This window comes from Protopterus annectens, chromosome 4.part0 (genome assembly GCF_019279795.1).
Source record: "Protopterus annectens isolate FY-2018-M chromosome 4.part0, PAN1.0, whole genome shotgun sequence".
Classification (NCBI taxonomy): Eukaryota; Metazoa; Chordata; order Ceratodontiformes; family Protopteridae; genus Protopterus; species Protopterus annectens.
In genome coordinates this window covers 585,655,413-585,675,100 of record NC_056733.1, presented here as the reverse complement: position 1 = coordinate 585,675,100, position 19,688 = coordinate 585,655,413, and the positions used below count along the sequence as shown (strand labels likewise).

General features: G+C 39.3%; 1 protein-coding gene across 1 annotated transcript in view; it reads right to left on the bottom strand.

The window, feature by feature from the left end:
* ACACB (acetyl-CoA carboxylase beta) overlaps positions 1–19,688 on the bottom strand; it is a 1,510,375-nt gene that overhangs the window by 372,764 nt on the left and 1,117,923 nt on the right. The window contains exon 37 of the mRNA XM_044068517.1: positions 12,597–12,719. Within this exon, the coding sequence (XP_043924452.1) occupies positions 12,597–12,719 (123 nt within the window). The remainder of the gene's footprint in view (positions 1–12,596; positions 12,720–19,688) is intronic.

Below are 19,688 nucleotides of genomic sequence, written 5' to 3'. Positions count from 1 at the left end.
TCCAAATCACATTAAACAAGAATAATTACTGCTTCTTGACTAACTGTAGAACACCCTGTGTGCTCCCTTCTGACTACAGTTTATCTTAATCCCCATCAATCCAAACACCTTTATACAGGTGAATTTCAACCATCTGTCAATAAACTGACTGCCAATCAATGTAAAGTACAAAATGCCGTTCAAACCACCTGCTAGGCATGAGGAAAAACTTGTAACCAAATAAAACAAAAATATGGTAATTATAAACATCAGTTCAGAAAATGAAACACTCAAAAACATGTATTTTAACCAATGGGCCCTACTGATAAAACCTCCTATGTCTCTGATTTTTACACCACTTAAATAGTTGTACTAATAAGACAGTCTCCATCAACTTCAAACATAATGAGAATTTTAAAAACAACCTCCTATGGTGAAATACCTAAATAAATGAACTATATAACAAAAACAAGAAATTGTTTAATGCTTACACCACCCACCATAACAGCATTCTTATGCAAAATAGTAAAGAGTTGAAGGGAGCCATTAGGAAGCTCAAAGCTGAATACGAGCTAAAATAGCCATGAAACCAAAAATAAATAAAACTCTTTATTTTTGTTAGGATGTTAAGACTTACCAACAAAGTCTGGAGTAAGTTGACAATATTATTGCTCATTCTGATCCAAAGAAAATAATTGGTGTCCTGGCTGACAAATGTAATGCAAATTTTACTATACAAATAATTTTAACTATTCCATAGTCCTAAGTGCTCTCCAGTAGCATAGCAAGGGTGGGGTGAAGGGGGCAATTACCCTGAGCAGAAAGTGTTATGGGGTGTGATCAAGAGTTCCTGCATTTCAATCTTTTTTCCTGTTCTGAAATGCCAGTACAGAAAGGCACTTCAGTTTTTTTATTTTTCTCGTTAATTGAATAGCTGAGGGGATATGTGTATCTGCAGAAAGCCAAGTGGAACAAAAGCATCAACTGACTTCCTACAGTAAAATCCAAAGTTTTTTTTTTTTTTTGGGGGGGGGGGGTGCATGGATTTGTAGGAAACCAATTAGAAAGGACCAATCGTTTTTTTTTTACAAAGCTGAAGAACTTTTTTTTTTGCTCTTCACTTGTTTAAGAGGTTGGTGCTGAACTTCTACTTTGGGAACCAGCACTGGGTGCTAAATGACCCACTTGTGGCTCTGGTACACTCTGTAATTAATACGGAACAAATCTTCCCAGCCCTCTCAAAAGCTAAGAACATCTGATTCATTGCCCATGATATCATGGTTGCCTGACTATCAGTACCAAATATGGATTATCTGAACCCCCTTGCTTAACTTCCAAACCTCTCCACTGGATGCATTCCTGAAGTTTAGAAAACAGGCACTGTAATACCATTGCACAGGGGTCGTCTAGCCACAGACCTTGGTAAGTACAGACCCATTAGTCTCAGTAGCCTCATACATAAAGCCATATAATGTATTATTTCAGAGCTCATTACCCTGGACATGAAAATATGTTTTTACCCTGAAAATACTTTGTCAAAGGTAAAACCTGCTTCTTTAATTTTAATTTCTTTGAAAAAGTCAGTGAAAGACTGGAAAACAGTTATGCAGTATAAATACCATATCACAACCTAGCAAAGGCTTTTGACAATTTTCCCCTATGCAGGTATTACTGATAGGTTTGAAATTTTTGTTGATGCACTTTACTTCCACCATCATGTCATCAATTTACTCACTTCCTTTCACATCAGACCATTCATTTACCATCATAGTGCGTAAGTTGACTAGGAGGGCCATCATCAAGATGGCTGCCAGGTTAGTTCACATTTTCTTGTTTTCACCTCAGCTATAAGTTGTATGCATCTGGTAAGGCACCAAGTAGACACGTTCTGGGTCATATGCTAGGGGTGTTTCTACCAACAGCCAACAACCCTCCTCTTGCATCATGAGTGGTGGTCTCTCCTATCTCTACCATGGAGACTATAGTGCCCTGTGGGTTTCTGAGTGCATGTGAACTCCTCTACTTCCCTTCACGGTTCCTATAGTGAAATGCTGCTAACTAAACGCCTGTCATCTGGGTTGTCATCAGTGTTCCATTCCTCTCTACCATGGAGCCCATCATTGACAGACTTGTAAATCCAAAAATAAACCCACATGTCATGCAGTGGGTAGTTAACTAGTTGTGTGACAGAACCCATGTAGCTAGAGTCACAGGTGCCACTTCAGAAAGCAAAAGAGAGTTACTGATGTTGGATCTTCTATTTGCCACACATTTCTCAGCTTTTCAAGCCAACCCTCGTAGGCTCTGGTTATTCAAGTTTGCAGATGACTGTAAACTGGGTGTTACTGTTCCTTCATTTGACTCACAATTGCTTCAACATGTGCCAGACTACATTAACATTTGGTGAAGAGACAATGGTCTCAAAGTAAACATTTAGTATAGCTCATTTTGGTAAACAAGACATGTCCACATCATGCATTATAGGTGATACACACCCTGCAGTCAGATTTTTATTTATTTTTTTATTTATTTTACATTTGTTTACTGGGGAAGTCCTACTGGACACAGGTCCTTTTTCAAAGGAGACCTGGGGAGAAAAGCCCCAAAAAGTAAGAAATAAAGAAAAGTACAAGAGATGTTGAAAAGTACAGAAAATAATACAAAGCACTGAAATACAAACCACAAAATACAAAACTGAATTATTTACATGATGGAGACATTGCAGAAGAGTTTTACAAAACTGATGTATGTAAGTGACATATCAGATGAGTAATACAATATACAATTATATGATTCATGTTAAAATTTTCTGCACATATATACATAGCCAAATACAGGCATACATTGCATATGCAATTCAGTAGAAAGTAGTGGACATTGATAAGGTGTAGACTGCTGAATTTTGTTACTAGAAACTAGCCAGGACATATGCAACAGCAGAGCTATGCTTCAGTTAAGTGTGACTTTAGAAGATTTTTGAATTGAGCTATAGAGCAGTTGGAGATTATCAGGGCTGGTAGTTTGTTCCATATCTTGGGAAGGAAGTTTGAAAATAGTCTGTCCCTGGCTGAGTTGTTTGCTTTGGAGATAGTAAGTAGTACTTTGTTGCTGGAACAGAGAGAACGATTGTTGTTGTGTGGTTGTATAAGGTTCTAGAGAGAAGGTTTTTTTTTTTTAATGGTTGATGCAGGATTCTATGGGCAAAGGTTAGTTGATTAAAGAGTAGCAGTTGAAGTAGCCTCAGCCAATTTAATAGTTTTAGAGATGTACAGTGATGTGTCCAAGAAGGGGAATCTGTGGCGGACCTAGCAATTTTATTATAGCAGGAATCTAGTATAGCTACATCAGTTTTTCTGAGATTAGTTAAAATGGCAGATGTGTATAGACGTGTAGAGAACAGGTGTGTATGGGCAATGGTAGCTTTTCTGTTTATGGTTAGGAATTGTTTATTTCTCTAGAGAGTGCTTAATTTTTTATGTACTTTCTTGATGGTTTGAAATATGGTATAAACATCAAACTTCAAGGTGTTGTCAATTTCGACACCTAGAAGTTTGATGTGGGTTACTGGTATGATAGTGGTTTTATTTATGAATATGATATTGAATGACAGGATTGATGGGGGAGTTATTGTGGGGTGGAAAAGGAGGATTTTGGTTTTGCTGGGATTTAAAATGAGCTGGGTATTAGTGAGCCACGTTTTGACAGCTAGAAAAGAATCTTGGGTTATGGTCTGGAGGTCTTGTAGAGAGGGGCCTGTGCATAGTCATCTGCATATTATATGACTGTACCCTGGGGGGGGGGGCAGGGTAGAATTGTGGAGTCTGTTAGTGAAGACAAAGAGAATAATAGAGGTCCAATGATAGACCCTTGGGGAGCTACTAATGTTACTGGAAGAAGGGGGGAGAGTTCATTTTGCCATTGAACAGCCTGCTGGCATCCTGATAAGTAGCTTTTAAACCAGGTTATAGACAGAATACTAAGGTTTAGGGTTGTGAGTATGTTAATAAATTTGCTGTGGTTTAACATATCAAAAGCTTTTGAAAGGTCCAGGAAGACAGCAGATACAAAATTTCCAGTATTTCTGTAGTGGTTCACTGTGTTAGTGAAGGACATTAGGGCTATGGTAGTACTATGATGAGGGCAAAAGCCACGTTGAGTGTTTGATAGTAGTTTTTGTGTGTGTAGATAATGCATCAGTTGTGTGTGTAGTACTCTCTCTAAGATTTTGGATAGGGGAGACAAGATGACAATTGGACAACAATTGGTTAATTCAGTGGAACTACCACCTTTGTGTAAAGGTAGAATATGGGATATTTTCCAAATGTCAGGTACTAGGTTTTCAGAGATTGATCTGTTGATTAGTATGGCTACCGGAGAAGGTATAGCTTTTGCTGCTATTTGTAAAAAGTCTGCAGGGAGTTCGTCTGCTGCAAGTGTGGTTGGCTTTAGTTTAAGTAGTTTTTTTTAATGGTGTTAGCAGAGATTGGTTCAGAGGTTGTGGGTTGGTTTGGGAATTTGAGAGGGCTAGGATGGTTTCTGTGAAGTATTTAGTAAACTGAGTTGCTGTGTTATACGAGTTGCTGGATGCTGTTGGTGAGTTTGGGTCCTTAGAAGAAAGATAAAGTTGTCAGGGTTGAAAGTTTTTTCATTTCTGATTATGCGATAGGTGGCTGGCTTACACTGGTGGGTCCAGGTCCTTAGAAGAAAGGTTGTTTTTCGGTTGCTAAGACCATCAGGAAGACAAGCGGACTGGGAACATAGAATGGGATGTTAATCAGAATCCAGTCAAGGATGGACTGTCATTTGGAGGATTTGTCTGTCCCTGTAGGAGAAGTGATAGTTTGGGTAAACCCATAAAGGTTAATATGGGTTGCTGGATTTTGAGAGGAATAGCTTATCCAATCAATGTTAAAGTCCCTCATTAGGACTGTTTCTTGAGGGAGGGCACTGGAAATCCAGTGAAGTAAATTCTCTAGAGTGGGAATGTTATTCCCAGGTGGGATGTACCCACCTATGACATTAATGTGTTTCTTAGGGTTAATATGTAGACTACTAAACAGCAGCTCAGGTAGATATAGGTAGTTTTAAGGTTTCCACTGTTAGGTGATTTTTGAATAATATTGCTACTCCACCACCCCTTTTAATTGGTCTATGCTGTTATAATGAATCTAGGCACTTTTGTTGATAATTCCTTAGCTTTTGTTCATCGTGACTCCAAAGTACTTTGGAAAACCTTCTATATGGCTGTTCTTCATTCCAAAGGCATTTCACTACACCCAAAGAAGTCCTAATTCCCCTTTATGTGCCTGTCATCAGACCCATTACTGAGCATAACTGCCTCTTTTGGCATATACCTGTCACTCTAAGAGATTTTAGAGATTCTTAATTAAAAAAATCAATGGTGTCAAGAACCTCAGTTAATCAGAAATAAGGAGAGACTGGGATTTTGGATACAGATCCTTAAAAATAATAATAACCACACAGAATATTATATTCATAAAGTAGCAGAAAGTATTCTAAGAACTAAGCCAACACAAGGACGAGTAAAGAAGCTTCTGCCAATAGGGATGACTGCAATTAGGTGTAAAAGAATAGGCAAAAGATGGATGGAATTTACTGGGGGAAAAAGGCAAAGGAACTAAGGTACTGGGGGGCAAATAATTAGATGGAAAGGTAATAGAATGGGAAGAGGCCAAGAATTCATTTGGACTGCAGGTTAGAAATTGCCTTCCCTATCAAGGATTGATATCAGAGTGTAGGCAAAGAGAAATGGGGTAGGGTGATACGAAGTGAAGGACCAGCACTGGTAGAGGTTTTAGTAGAATCTAGAACTGAAGCTGCTGTTAAAAAGGGATAATTAATATGCCATGAAAACATACTGCACAATAACTATAGGAATCAATCAGAGGAGGTTAGAAATGATTGGGGAGAGAGACTGGATAAGCAATTCACAAAAAAACAATAGGAGGATATATGAATGGCTCCCAAACATGGCTCAAATGTCTAGAAGATTTAGGATTTTTGCTTGGAAATGTTCACATAGGTATCTTACACCCCAACCAGACTCCAAATAAAATTTCCTCAGGTAGATTGTAAATGTTGGAGGTATGATGGGGAAGAAAGAGGTAATTGGTAACTTATTATTTGGGAGTGTAATGAGTTGACAGACTTCAACAAACTCTCTACCGACTACTCTGTCAGAAATGCTGGGTGAGCAAATTGGTGTAACTAAGGAAATTATTTTTTGAGCTGTGGTGCAGAATTGAAATTGCCTAGATGTAGTAAGGCTTTGTTGATTTTAATTCTGGTGGCTTCCAGAAGACAATTATTAGAAAATTTAAATCAAAATCTAAACCAGCTGTAGTAGAAGTAGTGAATATTGTAACAGAGATAAAAGAACTGGAAGTGGGGTCTTTAGAAAAGGGTAGGAGCAAAACACACAGCAAAAATGGGAACTATAGGAACAATACATGCAGAATAATGTTTTGGAGAAGGAATGAGGTTTAAGGGAAGACAGGAATTGAATGAGCTATGTAATGTCCGATTGACAAGGCTACTTAGAAAATTATATGTAATGCATATATGTCAGTATGGTTTGTTTTCATGTATATAAATGTAGGATTGCTATGTCATAAGTGATAATTCAATAAAGATGTTTCTCGTCTAAAAAAAAAAACTTAGTTAACCCATTCAGATGTAGCCCTCTCTCTGTACTTTGTGTCTTGCAGACTCCTCTGTGGTGATCTGTGTCCAGCCCTTGGAGCCATGAAAGATTCAACCGTCTCTGATTTTCTTTCACAAAACAAAGGGTTACTAAAGTACATTCTTAGAGAACCTAAGTCTTCATCAACAGATAAATAAGCCATGTTGAGGTTCTTAGAAAACCTAAGTCTTCATCAACAGATAAATAAGCCATGTTGGGGTGAGATTTATATCTTGGTATATCCCCTACTTCTGGCACAAACTTTCTCTACATGTCAAGCAGAGTAGCACCCTTGTCACCTTCAGGGTAAGTCTACATAAATGGATGGGTAAATTCTCCCATGGTCTAGTTTGTATTACCTTCTTTGAGGCTGAATGAAGCTTTTGAATTTATTACTGCTCAATATCTGAGTTATTTGGCTTCTGCTACATACCTACAATCAACAGTATTACTAGCTGAGTTAAGTACAAACTTGCAGAGTTAAAGATTGTACTGCATTTTATTTTTCTGTTTGTTTCATTGAATATTGTGGTCTGTCTCTCTCTGTAGTTATTTATTTTTCTATTTAATTGTTTCATAGAATACTGTGGTCTCTCTCTGTCTCTGCAGTTAGTGGGAGCTATTGTGCTTCACTTCATTGATATTCAGTATTAAACTCTTAGCCTAGAGGGTTTATCTGTATTTATAAGTGTTAGTCACATATCTTTGAATTTATTACTGCTCAATATCCGAGTTATTTGGCTTCTGCTACATACCTACAATCAACTGCATTACTAGCCGAGTTAAGTACAAACTTGCAGTATTAAAGATTGTACTTGCATTTTATTTGTGTCTAACTGTTTCATTGAATACTATGGTCTGTCTCTCTCTGTAGTTATTTATTTTTCTGTTTGTTTCATAGAATACTGTGGTCTCTCTCTGTCTCTGCAGTTAGATTCTCACCCACCCTCCCTGTTCTTGTTCTGGTATTAATCTTGCTGGCTTTGGAATTGCCTCCCCTCCTGTAAATTTGTGTTTGAACACTCCTCCTGGATCTATCTCATTTGCTCACTCAAACGATTAGAGTGAGATCATATTTTGACTTCAGACACTCCTACCAGTTCCTTCTGTTCAGCTCTATCCCAGCTCTATTCCAGTCTAGTGTCACTAGCTCATTCCATCTAATACAGAGAGAACATTTGTGAAGGGCAAGCCACTTAGGGCCTTAACTTTGAATTATCTTGCGTTTCTCCTTTCTCCCATTCCACTTTCCAAAAAAAAATTCTAAGCTTGATTCCTGCCTTTCCTGTAACTAGTCTAGTCCAGATACAGATTTGCTGTAACCAGGACTGTATGGAAGATTTTGAGCCCCCAAAGCCTTTCTGTGTTGGAAGAAAGCTTCTAGCTTATCAGTGGGAGTGGTAAGCACTAGGTAGCCTATCTACCACAAGAGTGGTTTCTGGCCCAGAAATTGTAGTTTATTGGCCGTTTGGGCAGTTTGTCCTTCTCTTTCAACCTTCTGGTTTGAAAGCTTGCATTTGCGCTTATTTCCTACCTTTCCTGTAACTAGTCTAGTCCAGATACAGATTTGCAATATCCAGGACTGCTTGTAAGCTTGAATCCCCACTCCCAAGCCTTTCTGTGTTGGAGGGAAGCCTTCTAGCTTATCAGTGGGAGTGGTAAGCACTAGGTAGCCTATTTACCACAAGAGTGGTTTCTGGCCCAGAAATTGTAGTTTATTGGCCTTTTGGGCAGTTTTACCATCTCTTTCAACTTTCTGGTTTAAAAGCCTGTGTTTGTGCTTGTTTCCCACCTTTCCTGTAACTAGTCTAGTCCAGATACAGATTTGCTGTATCCAGGACTGTTTGTAAGCTTCTGAGCCCCCCAAGCCTTTCTGTGTTGGAGGGAAGCCTTCTAGCTTATAAGTGGGAGTGGTAAGTACTAGGTAGCCTATCTACCACAAGATTGAGGTACAGATTCTTAGTTTTAGCACTTCAATTTGCTTATTCGTGCTCAGCACTTGTTCAGAACTTGTTGTTAGCACTAAATAAGCTACAAATTACTACAGCACTCAACCTTCCTCTTTACCTAGAGGAAAACAGTTTTTGTATTTACTTTCCTCACTTGCTTAGAGAAAAACAGCTCTTATACTCACCTTCCTCACTTGTCTAGAGGAAAGTAGTTTTTTATTAAGGCATGTCCACGGGTCAGCTCCCAGTATTCTCTCCTGTCTATCTGATGAAGCTGGGCATCTTGGGGCAATGTAGCAATTGCCTCATGTACACAGACAACCCTCGCCTCCTACCACCCAACACCACAACCTGTGAGAGATGCACTTATCTAGCTAAACTGGAGGTAAAGTTCTCTCCAACCAAGACTGAACTTGACAGTCAAGAGGAGAAGGTAAACACTTGCACCACACCTCACTCATTACATAGTCCCACCACTAAACCTACACCACCAAAATCCACACATAGAAACACAAATACATTCTCAGAGGTGTCATTCTAAGGGGATCCAGTATCTGTCTGCCTGGGACGACATGGTTGACAGACCACGATGCTTTGCCAGAGATGGCCTGCACCTGTCACTCCTGCGATTCTGGATACTGGCCAAGGGTCTTGCCACCCCTATAGTGCCTTTTTTAGGCAAGGTTCAAATGACAACTTCACCACCGTAACAGGAACAAGCAAGCAAAAACAGGGTAATACTACTCAATGCTAAAAGTCTAAATCTTAAAATGCACTCACTAGAGGCACTCCTTAAAATGGAGAACATTGATATCTGTGCAGTGACTGAGACCTGGTTCAAGGCTCTAGAGACCACTCCTGCATTACCAGGCTGTAAAACGCATACCACACTTTTTGGCCATCTAACCTGGACCAGAACACCAAAGGCGGAGGTGTGTCCATATTCATTAAGGATATCAACACCTCCAGGCTAGTTGTGCAGCATAATGCATCCGAAGTTATCCAAGTTCATTAACTCATGGCAAAACTGCAATCCAAATTGTAGCTTGCTACAGATCCCTCACCATGCCCCAGGATTCCCACTCCTCTTTTCTTGACATACTGGAAAATATTAGTGTTCAATCAAACTCCCTAATAATGGGTGATTTCAACTACCCCACCATTAACTGGGAAAACTACTCATGTATCAACTCCTTCACTCAACGCTTCTGGAATTCATAACTTCCAGTGCCCTGGAGCAATTTATCCCACATCTCCACCAGGTGCATCAATATCGTAGACCTAGTCATTATCAGCATGAGTGACCGGTGCTCCACACCTGAAGTCAACTCCTCGGTCAGATCTGACCATAAGCTAATCATCCTAGATATTCGCATCCCGCCCCCACCCACCATTAAGGAAACTACAGTAAAAAATTTCTCCAAAGCCAACTTCATGCTTTTAAGACAGAAGTGGCGAACTTCATGTCACCCATACAGATGGACAATACAGTAACGACTGCTGAATCCTACACAAATGCACTCTATAAGCACTTACACAAGTGCATGGATTGCGCTATCCCAAACAGAACCAAGATGCTATCCTCCAAAAAAAGGAAGTCAATCTGGTGGTCTCCTGCCATAAACAAACTCTACAACAGAAGGAAGAAACTGTTGCAAAAGAGAGTAAAATCCCATGAGTGGAGGAGCTCCCTTATCAGCCTCAGTAAGAAGCGAAGATCCCTTATAAGATCCTCCAAAGCTAGCTACAAAAACAAAATTGCCACTGATTCTAAGGGCAGCCACAAAGCATTCTATAGCTATGCCAAGAATCTCAATAGCAACACCCAGATCTGCTCTGAGTTACAGCACAATGGCATGAAAATTACAGAACCAACTGATATTGCCATCCTGGCAGATAGATTCAGTGCTAATATATATATATATATATATATATATATATATATATATATATATATATATATATATATACATACATGCATACAGAAAGAATGCAGAGTCCCTGTAATCACATCTATGCAGGTAAAAACTGCACTCTCTAAAACCAAAAACACAGCATCCATGGGACTGGACAACATCTCAGGCTGCATTTTACACAATCTTCAGAACAAACTGGCTTCCCACCTAAGCACTATGTTCAATCATAGTCTCACATCAGGCTTTGTGCCCACTGAATGGCACACAGCAACAGTTATCCTACTCCACAAAGGGGGAGCCACCACTGATCCTGGGAACTATCGCCCTATTAGCCTGATGAGCCTGGTCTGCAAGGCCATGGAATGTATCATCATGGAACTCATAAACAAAGACATTGGTAACCTCCAAACTCTGGACCCCACCCAGTTAGGGTTTGTGAAAGGCAGATCATGCCTTCTGAACCTGATCGACTTCTTTGAGGCAGTCACCAAACCATAGACGAGGGTAAGGTGGTTCACACAGCCTATCTTGACCTCGCCAAGGCTTTCAACACCATCCTCCATTCTGGAATTATAGCTAAACTCACTAAACTAGGTATAAATCCCTACATCACAAGATGGGTTGCCAACTGGCTCACTGATAGAACCCATACTGTAAAAGTTGCAGACTCCAAATCTGACTTCAAACCAGTGACAAGTGGAGTACCATAGGGTTCATTCAGTCCTGGGACCACTCCTGTTTGGTATCTGCTTCTCTGAAGTACAGGCTAACACAGAAGGCCTCTGGCTAATGAAGCTCGCAGATGACTGCAAACTAGGTGACATAGTAGAGTCCCCAAATGATGTGGACATCCTACAGAATGGCCTCACTGAGACAGATGCTTAGTGTCCAAGACATGGCCTCAAGTTCAATGCCAAAAAGTGCATTGTTATCCCCTTTGGTAAAAACTCTGTACCCATGACCTACCACATAAACGGCAGTCTACTTTATGCTGAATGTGTGAAAAGAGACCTTGGGACCCAGGTGGACAGTAGTCTCTCCTTTGATAATCATATCACCACAGTAGTCAGGAAATCCTTCTATGTGGCACACTATCACAAAAAGGTCCTCATCCAGGAAAAAAGAAGTCATTGTTCCCCTCTACTCGGCACTCATTAGACCCATAATAGAGTACAATGCCCCTTTTGGAATGTACCTCACAAGACATCTGCAGCAACTGGAAAGGCCACAGAAGTACCTCACAAAGAGGATTACTGGCCTCAAACAGATGCCCTACACTGACGGTCTCAAAAAACTCCAGCTTTACTCTGTAACATATCGTCTACTCCGAGAAGATCTCTGCCTAACATATAAAGCTATGTTAAACCCAGAGCTGTTGGACATGCTACACCTAAAGAAATCCCAATCCCTCCAAGCTACATGATCTTGGGACCTAAACCTTGTCACCACAATAAACAGGACATGCTGGAAGGATAGATTCCTGTCCCAGAGACTTCCTATACACTGGAACAAGCTACCCATCTATGTCAAGCAAAGTTCCTCATTAGTACTCCAAGAAAAATCTTGATGAGTAAATGGGAAATAGGAAATACACAGCAGGGATCATTTCTGTGGCTCAACAGCGGCACAGGAAATTAACTTTCTTGGGTGGCGTAATACAGGGAACCTTGTTGGCTAGGCTTACTTAGACCCTTGGGCTGATAGCCTAGTACCTACCTATGAATACAGTATACAAGCTAGGACTGTAATGGTTTATAGGCAAATTGCCTAGTATTTAATTATGATCCATATTAAGAAAAATTAAATAACTTTGTCAAAATTCTGTAAGAAACACAAACAAGTTATATGCATTGACTGCATCCTGCTCACTCAAAACAAAACAAACAGAAGTCCTCATTGTATAAATTTACTTAAAGATGGTCTAGCATTAAGTTCACCTCCTTGGAAGTAGATAAATGCAAAGCAGAGTCTAGTGTTACAGTACCTATGCATCAATTGTGCAATAGTATAGCTTGCTTCAAAAGTAATAAGAAGCCAAAGCACATTTACCTCATTTCCTCCAGGTACTCTGTTCATTTGCACCAGCTGTCCTTGCTGGTTCAAAACAAGTTCTGTACATGTGAACACATCTATGGGGGAAACGTCCTGCCCATTCCACAGCTTCAACAAAGCCTAAAATTGAAGCAATATCAAAATACAAGTTTAAAATGTATGTAATTAAATACACAAGTTAAAAGACTAATAAATTATAGAACAATCAAGTGTATTTTTATTATGAATTAATGGAGATCAGAGGTTTGTTCTTTCAATAAATAGAAATCATCAGAATTTGAGAAGTGACAACAAGTCAAAACCCAAGAGAATAATCCTACCTTGTTGAGATGAAAATAACTGAAATGGCTCCAGGAGTCATGTCTGGGTTGCTATTTGTGTTTTGATCTAATTTTTCTGCAAGGGTTTCCCCTTGTGCAAAGATTTCCATATGAAAATAACTGAACTCAGGCAATCTGCACACAAAATATTCTACTTAATAAATACAGGTTGCTGCCTTGGTACAGCTGACTTAGGATTCAACAGGCCTTATCAGAGTGCCCATTTTGAATAAAATGAGTCTTGTGTCCTACCATAATTACAGATCTTTAACAAGTATGGCATCAGTGGCAATACTCAAGGACGTAGTGCCACATGCACTATGACTGTTCAAGTGTGTAGACCTTCTACAGATGTGTTCCTGTTGTCAAAATCCCAAGATCCCTTTCTGCTCACAGGTTCCCAGTTCTAAGTTACTGGTTGCTGAGTGTAGTAATTTCTTTCTTTACATTTTATTTTGTTTGTTGTACTGGTAAACCCAGTGGACTAAGTATCCCTTTTGAGGTGCTACCCAGGAGCATTGTCTGGTTAAGTGACTTCCTTGGAGTCACACAAAGGCAAACAGAGGTGGAAGGAATCAAACCCTATACCCTTGACTACAGGAAGCACTTTGTTAACAGCCCAGTCTCTTAATACTGTTTGGTAACTGGCAGATCATATGTCTGTCATTCAGATAACTATAGAGAAACAAAAGATAATAGACCCTGGCAGAGGGAGGATGGGTCTGCTGTGTTGTCAAAAATGTAACAATTGTTAAAGATCTATTGTTGTGCTAAGACACACTTTGCTATCTTGCAACAACAGGTAAACCTCAGCAACATACAGGGCAGAGTCCCCAGCAGTCCACTAGGTGGCTTATAGGCAACTACACTTTGAATCATGATGGCTTCAAAGGAGACTGTACTCAACCAGTTAAAGTCTAGCTTGTAATGCTTTGCAGACGTGTTAATTGATGTCCAAGTCACAGGTGCATGCGTCATCCACTGACTGTCTCTTGAGAAAAGAGGTCAAGGTGGAGACCTGGTGAGGAGTTGCTTGCCTGCTTTGGAGAAGAAGTGAGTAATGCACTCTGAGATCCACTTGGAGAGAGTAATTCTGGACATTGGCTGGCCCTTTCTTTGGGACAGCTGAAGAGATGAGCAGATAGCTTGAGCTGAAGGACTTTTGTCCTGCCAAAACTTCTACATATATACATATAGTGTCATATTAATTTTTCCTTTGTTTTGGTAGCATGAAAAAAAGACCTGATACTCATCTGTTCAGGTTAGCTGCATAGCAACCTTTGGAATGAAGGGGGGACTGATACACAACATAACTCTGTCCTTCTGAGACCGTACAAAGGAGGGGCTAATGATTAGCACTTCCAAAAAATTTCTTCCAGGACAGAATTTTCAGGTCTGCAAAGGAGTCAAGTTTGAAGGGCACTCAGATTAGGGGTTCTAAGGTGAACCATAGGTCCCAGGGAGTACTACATCACTAAATAGAAGCATTAGGGGGAAGACTTTTTTGATGAAGGCCTTTTTCTGTTTTGGAAGTGGCCAGGGAAGGTGGTACTTTTCCTTGGTGATAACAGGAGATGACATCCAGATAAACTTTCAGGGATAGGTTATTAAGGCCCACACTGAATAGCCCTGCTAGGGACCAGAGGATGTGCTGCATCTGAGCTTTTTGTGATATGATGTCATGCCTGGTGACCCAGCATGTAAACCTTTTCCATTTACTAGCCTATGTGCTTTGTATGATTGGTCTTTAGGATGCATCAGTTATCATCTTAACCCCTGTCAATAACCGAGAGTTACTGATTATTTTTAAAACTGGAGCACCATGTTGCCACTAGGGTTCTGGATGAACAGAGTTTAGAGACATGATCCCACAAGAAGAAGATTCAAGCAGAGGGAACCATTCCCTGTGCCAGCCAATATGCAGCCACTAGAATCACTGTTAATTTGTGCTGTTTCACCTTTTGAATCATCTTGAGGATTGTCTTCAGTTTCGATGGTTTGGGAGTTCGCTGAATGTGTAAGTCGACGTTTATGTGTCGACGGAGTTGTAATCGGTATTGTGGATGATCGAGGTACTAATAAAGACCCATTTTTTATTATCTTTTTAAAATTATCCAATATATAATTAGAGAAAAGAGAATTTTTTTTATTCTTGTTGGTATTGTAGAAATGGTCTTTGACAAGGACATTTTTTTTATTTTCTGAGAACATATTATTGTCAATATTTGTGTCTATATCAGATAATAAGATACTTACATGGAGATTTTTCCAATTAGAACTATATTTGGAGTTTAACTATTGGCTCATCACATTAAGTATGGTCAATTCCGCATAAAGTTCTAAATTTGGGAATGCTATTCCCCATCTTTCCAGCTTCTGTAGTGCCAAGCAAGGCTAATTCGTGGCTTTTGGGGAAACCATAGGAAATTAATTAACATAGAATTTAGTTGCTTCATTAACTTTTTGGATGGGGAGGCAATTAAAGTTTGGAAGTAGTACAATAGTAATTGGGTAATATGATCATTTTTATTAATGACAGTCGTTCTTCTATCGTGAAATACATTTTATTCCATCTATTTAAAAATTCCTTAACTGAGGATAATAGGTATTTGTAATTTATTGTTTTTAAAGTATTATTCTAGTTTGACTTTATGTAGATTCCTAAGTACTTAATAGTCTCATTTGCACAGTTAAAATGGCTGTGTTTGCTTAGTAAAGTGTGTACTTTTTTATTTATTAATAATGTCTCTGTTTTGGTGTGATTAAAGCTTAGGCCTGAAATCTCTTCAAAAACTTGCAGGGAATTTGTTATATGATCTATGGAGGAATCTGTATTTCCAATTGTTAGCATGACATCGCCCACAAAAAGTTGTATTTTAGAACTGTATCTTGGACTAACAGAAAGTCCCCTTATATTAGAATTTGCTCTTATGAAGTTAGCTAGGGGTTCTACTGATAGGGCAAATAATAAGGGGGAGAGTGGGCAGCCTGGTTTAGTATCTTTTAGGATGTTGAGCGGACCTGATTAAAAAAGCACCAATTTTGATGTATGATATTGAGTTAACATATAATCTGTTAATTATATCGATAAAGTCAGGGGAGAAGTTATATACTTCTAATACTTTAAATAAATAGGACTGATTTATAGAGTCAAAAGCCTTAAGTCTAGGCTAATAATTGTTAGTTCTTTTTTTCCTATTAGCATGATCTACTAAGGAAAGTAGCCTGATAACATTGTCTTGTACTCTTCTATTTAGGATGAAGCCTGTTTGATCATCACGTATTATGTTAGGCATCAAGTTGATTTAATCTGTTAGCTAATATTGATGTAAAAATGTTATAGTCCACATTTAATAGTGAAATGTGACAATATGAGGTTACTATTTTGGGGCTTTGTCCTGTTTTAGAATAGGGGAAATCATGGCATATTTTCAGGAAGGAAATGAGCTTGTCTTTTTTCTGAATTCCTCAAAAGCTTGTAAAAGTACCTTTAATGTATTGTCTGTGAGTACTTTATAAATTTCTCCTATTAATCCATCTACTCCTGGGGCTTTATTGTTCTTAAGGCTTTGAATCCTCTCTTTTAGTTCACTTAATGTTATTGGTTTGAGAAGTTTGGCATTCTGTTCTACTGATAGTTTGTTGCCTATGTTCTCATTTAAGAAGTTATCTTTTGGGACGCTGTTATTAACATTTGGATTTGTGTTATTTATTATTTTGTGATGTTTTCTGAAAGTCTCAAGAATATCTTTTAAATCTGTTACAATTTTAGTTTCATCAACAATTTCCCTTATATATTTAACGTTGGTTAAGTTTTTTGATTTCACAGTTCATCAACAAGACAAAACTACTACTATTCACCCCAAGTAAATACAAACCCACACCCCTTTCTTTCACTATCACTTCCAAAAATGACACCACAATTTCCCCCTCCCTCCATACAAAACTCCTTGGCATTGAAATAGATAAAGATCTTCACTTCGATGTCCATATCTCTCAAACCATTAAGAAAGTACATAAAAAATTAGGAACACTGTATAAACACAAACACTTCCTAACAGACCAAGCACGAATCACCTTAGCCCAAAACCACCTTCTATCTACCCTAATGTATGCATCTCCAATCCTAACCCACATTAGGAAAACAGACATGAACAAACTAGAGTCATGTTACAATAAGATTGCTAAATTAGCCATCATTGCCTTGCTCTAAAAGAGCTACATTGGTTAGAACTTCCTCATTTAATTAGTTACCACCAACTAGTCCTCACCTATAACATCCTAAAGAATCCCCACAAGACTCCTGCAAACCGTCCACTCCGCTCATCCAACAAAACCCTTCTGCATATAACTCAAGCCAACAACACTGCAGGTAAAGCTCTTTTTGCTCATACCATAGCAAAGATGTGGAATAACCTCCCCCAAGTCTAGGGCTGGGTTTGCCACTGCAGTTTTACAGGGCATGTTGGCAGCTCCTAATGCTTTTTAGTTTGCCAGCCTCCCTTTACCTTTGCTTTGGGATTCTACCCACAGGTTATGACTGCAGCAATGTGAGACGAAGAACATAGTACAGTTTTGTACCTACCATAAATGTAGATGTTCGAGGATCCACATTGCTGCAGTCCAATTTTCCCTCCCTCCCTCCTTCCCCTCTATAGTTTGGGGTTGCTGTGTTTCTTTTGGGATACTTATTATTTTATCTATGTTGGTTGTTGGGTATTTTCTATTTTGGCTATGGCCTTTCCTTTTTAGGCCTTCTGACATCTGGGGCAAGAAAGACTGAGGATATGGCATTGGTCATGCGCTTAAGTACTACTGCGTACTGACGTCAGCTCTGAGCGACCATGACCGACGCCAGCCTAACACTTTGGTATTCGGGCCGACCGAGGACAGCGGACTACCCACAGGTTATGACTGCAGCAATGTGAGACGAAGAACATCACATACACACAACACAAGCACATCAAACAAACAGCAATCCACACACATACACCTAAACTCTAACACCTACCATACACTAAACTATACAAACACCACTAACTATCCACTTAGCTTAACCCAAACCCTAACCCTAAGGTTCGTCACCTCACCCGCGCGCTAACCCTAACTCACCTAACCCACCCTAACTCACACGTCCACACAATCGCACACTTACCTTAACCCGACCCGTAACTTTCCACCAGAACACTGAAAATACCGAAGCAACAGAAACGGACAACCAAATTCTTTCCCTAGGAAAGAATTTGGTTTCCTGTTACTTTGATATTTTCAGCGTTCGCTGAAAACAGGTCGATATTAGAACACCCATTTCAAATGTTTGTTGTTTTAATATAGACCCGCTGAAGGCTGATATTAGAAATCTAGGCAATTTCACCAACACTGAAGTGTTTGATCATAACATTTCCTAATCAAGATAATCAAGGGGACAGGCTTCCTTAGTTATTCACATAAATTAAAATAATCATTGCATTTTTCTGTTTTGTGACGAGTCTTAAGTGGAGGTCTGCCATGCCTTTTGGGCTATATAAAACTGTTTTACTGCATCTTTTCCACCACAGAACAATTGGTAATACTAGGACCACTCACTGCAATATAAATAGGACTTCTTAGAAGGGGAAGATTCATTACCCAAAGGATTTCTTACCTGCAGAAGTACTTGCCTTGCAGGTTAACAGGTGTAACACACCCAAACCTCCAAGTTAAGCCTTGATGACTGAATGGGTTCACATAAAATTTCCCCAGAGATTAGCAGTATGGCCTTTAAAGAAGGGCCATAAACCTACTTGCAATACATCTTAAGATGCATGAATAGGCTATATATGTTCAGACTGCCTGCATAATAATATCTTATGAGTAGCTCCACAGCCACATTTGATAAAGTGCTGTTCTATCTGGAAAGATAGGCTGCTTAAATCTAGCAAAGTATCTGTCAGAATTTTGTACTGTACCTGCTCAGCCTTGTTTATTAACTGAGACAGCAAAGTCCTCTGGAACTTTATCATGTGTGTTTTTGTCAACTCAGAGCCCTGAAGACCAGACAGGTAGAGATGTGCACCTTCCAAAAGCAGTCTATTATTTTAGTTTCCTGTCATTAGGAAGCAACTTCTTGGTTGGTGCCCCAGTAAACCCCTTGCTCACATCCACTGGGACCATGGATCAACAACAGGATTTTTACACAGGTTTTGGCAGGAATCCACAATCTTGTAAATTGAGACTCATAAGTGCAAGTCTTGGAAGAGTGAGACTGAATGTGCAAAAATGGAGACTTAGTGTATATGTATATATGTGTGTATATACAAGTCCAAAATCACTGTTTTCAAAAGTATTAACTTTTCTTCAAGGTACAGGGACCTCAGAATATATGTAAGCAGCAGGGTGTACAGGGTGCATCACCCTAGGATGGAACATGTGGGAGGCTTGCCCCTTGCAAAAAAAAAAAACTTTAAAGGAAAACAGAGATAGTTGAAATTAACTGTTCCTCATTTTCACTTTTTTTTCTTAATTCCAGAACTTGCAATTCTAAGCTTTGAAATTACAATATGGAACTATAAAAATGGGCTGGTTTCCAGGCAGCATGAAGTTTGGAGTCTGGCTTCCAATGATGCATTGTTAAATGCATCCACGAGAGCTTCTATTACTGGAGGCATTACTGCAGGTTTGGCTTAGGTAAGCTCAGGAGATTGCACTCTCTTCTGGGCATCTCAGAACTCCTTATACTCCCATATGAAATTCTATTTTAGTCCATTGAGGGCATTACTAAATAAAAAAT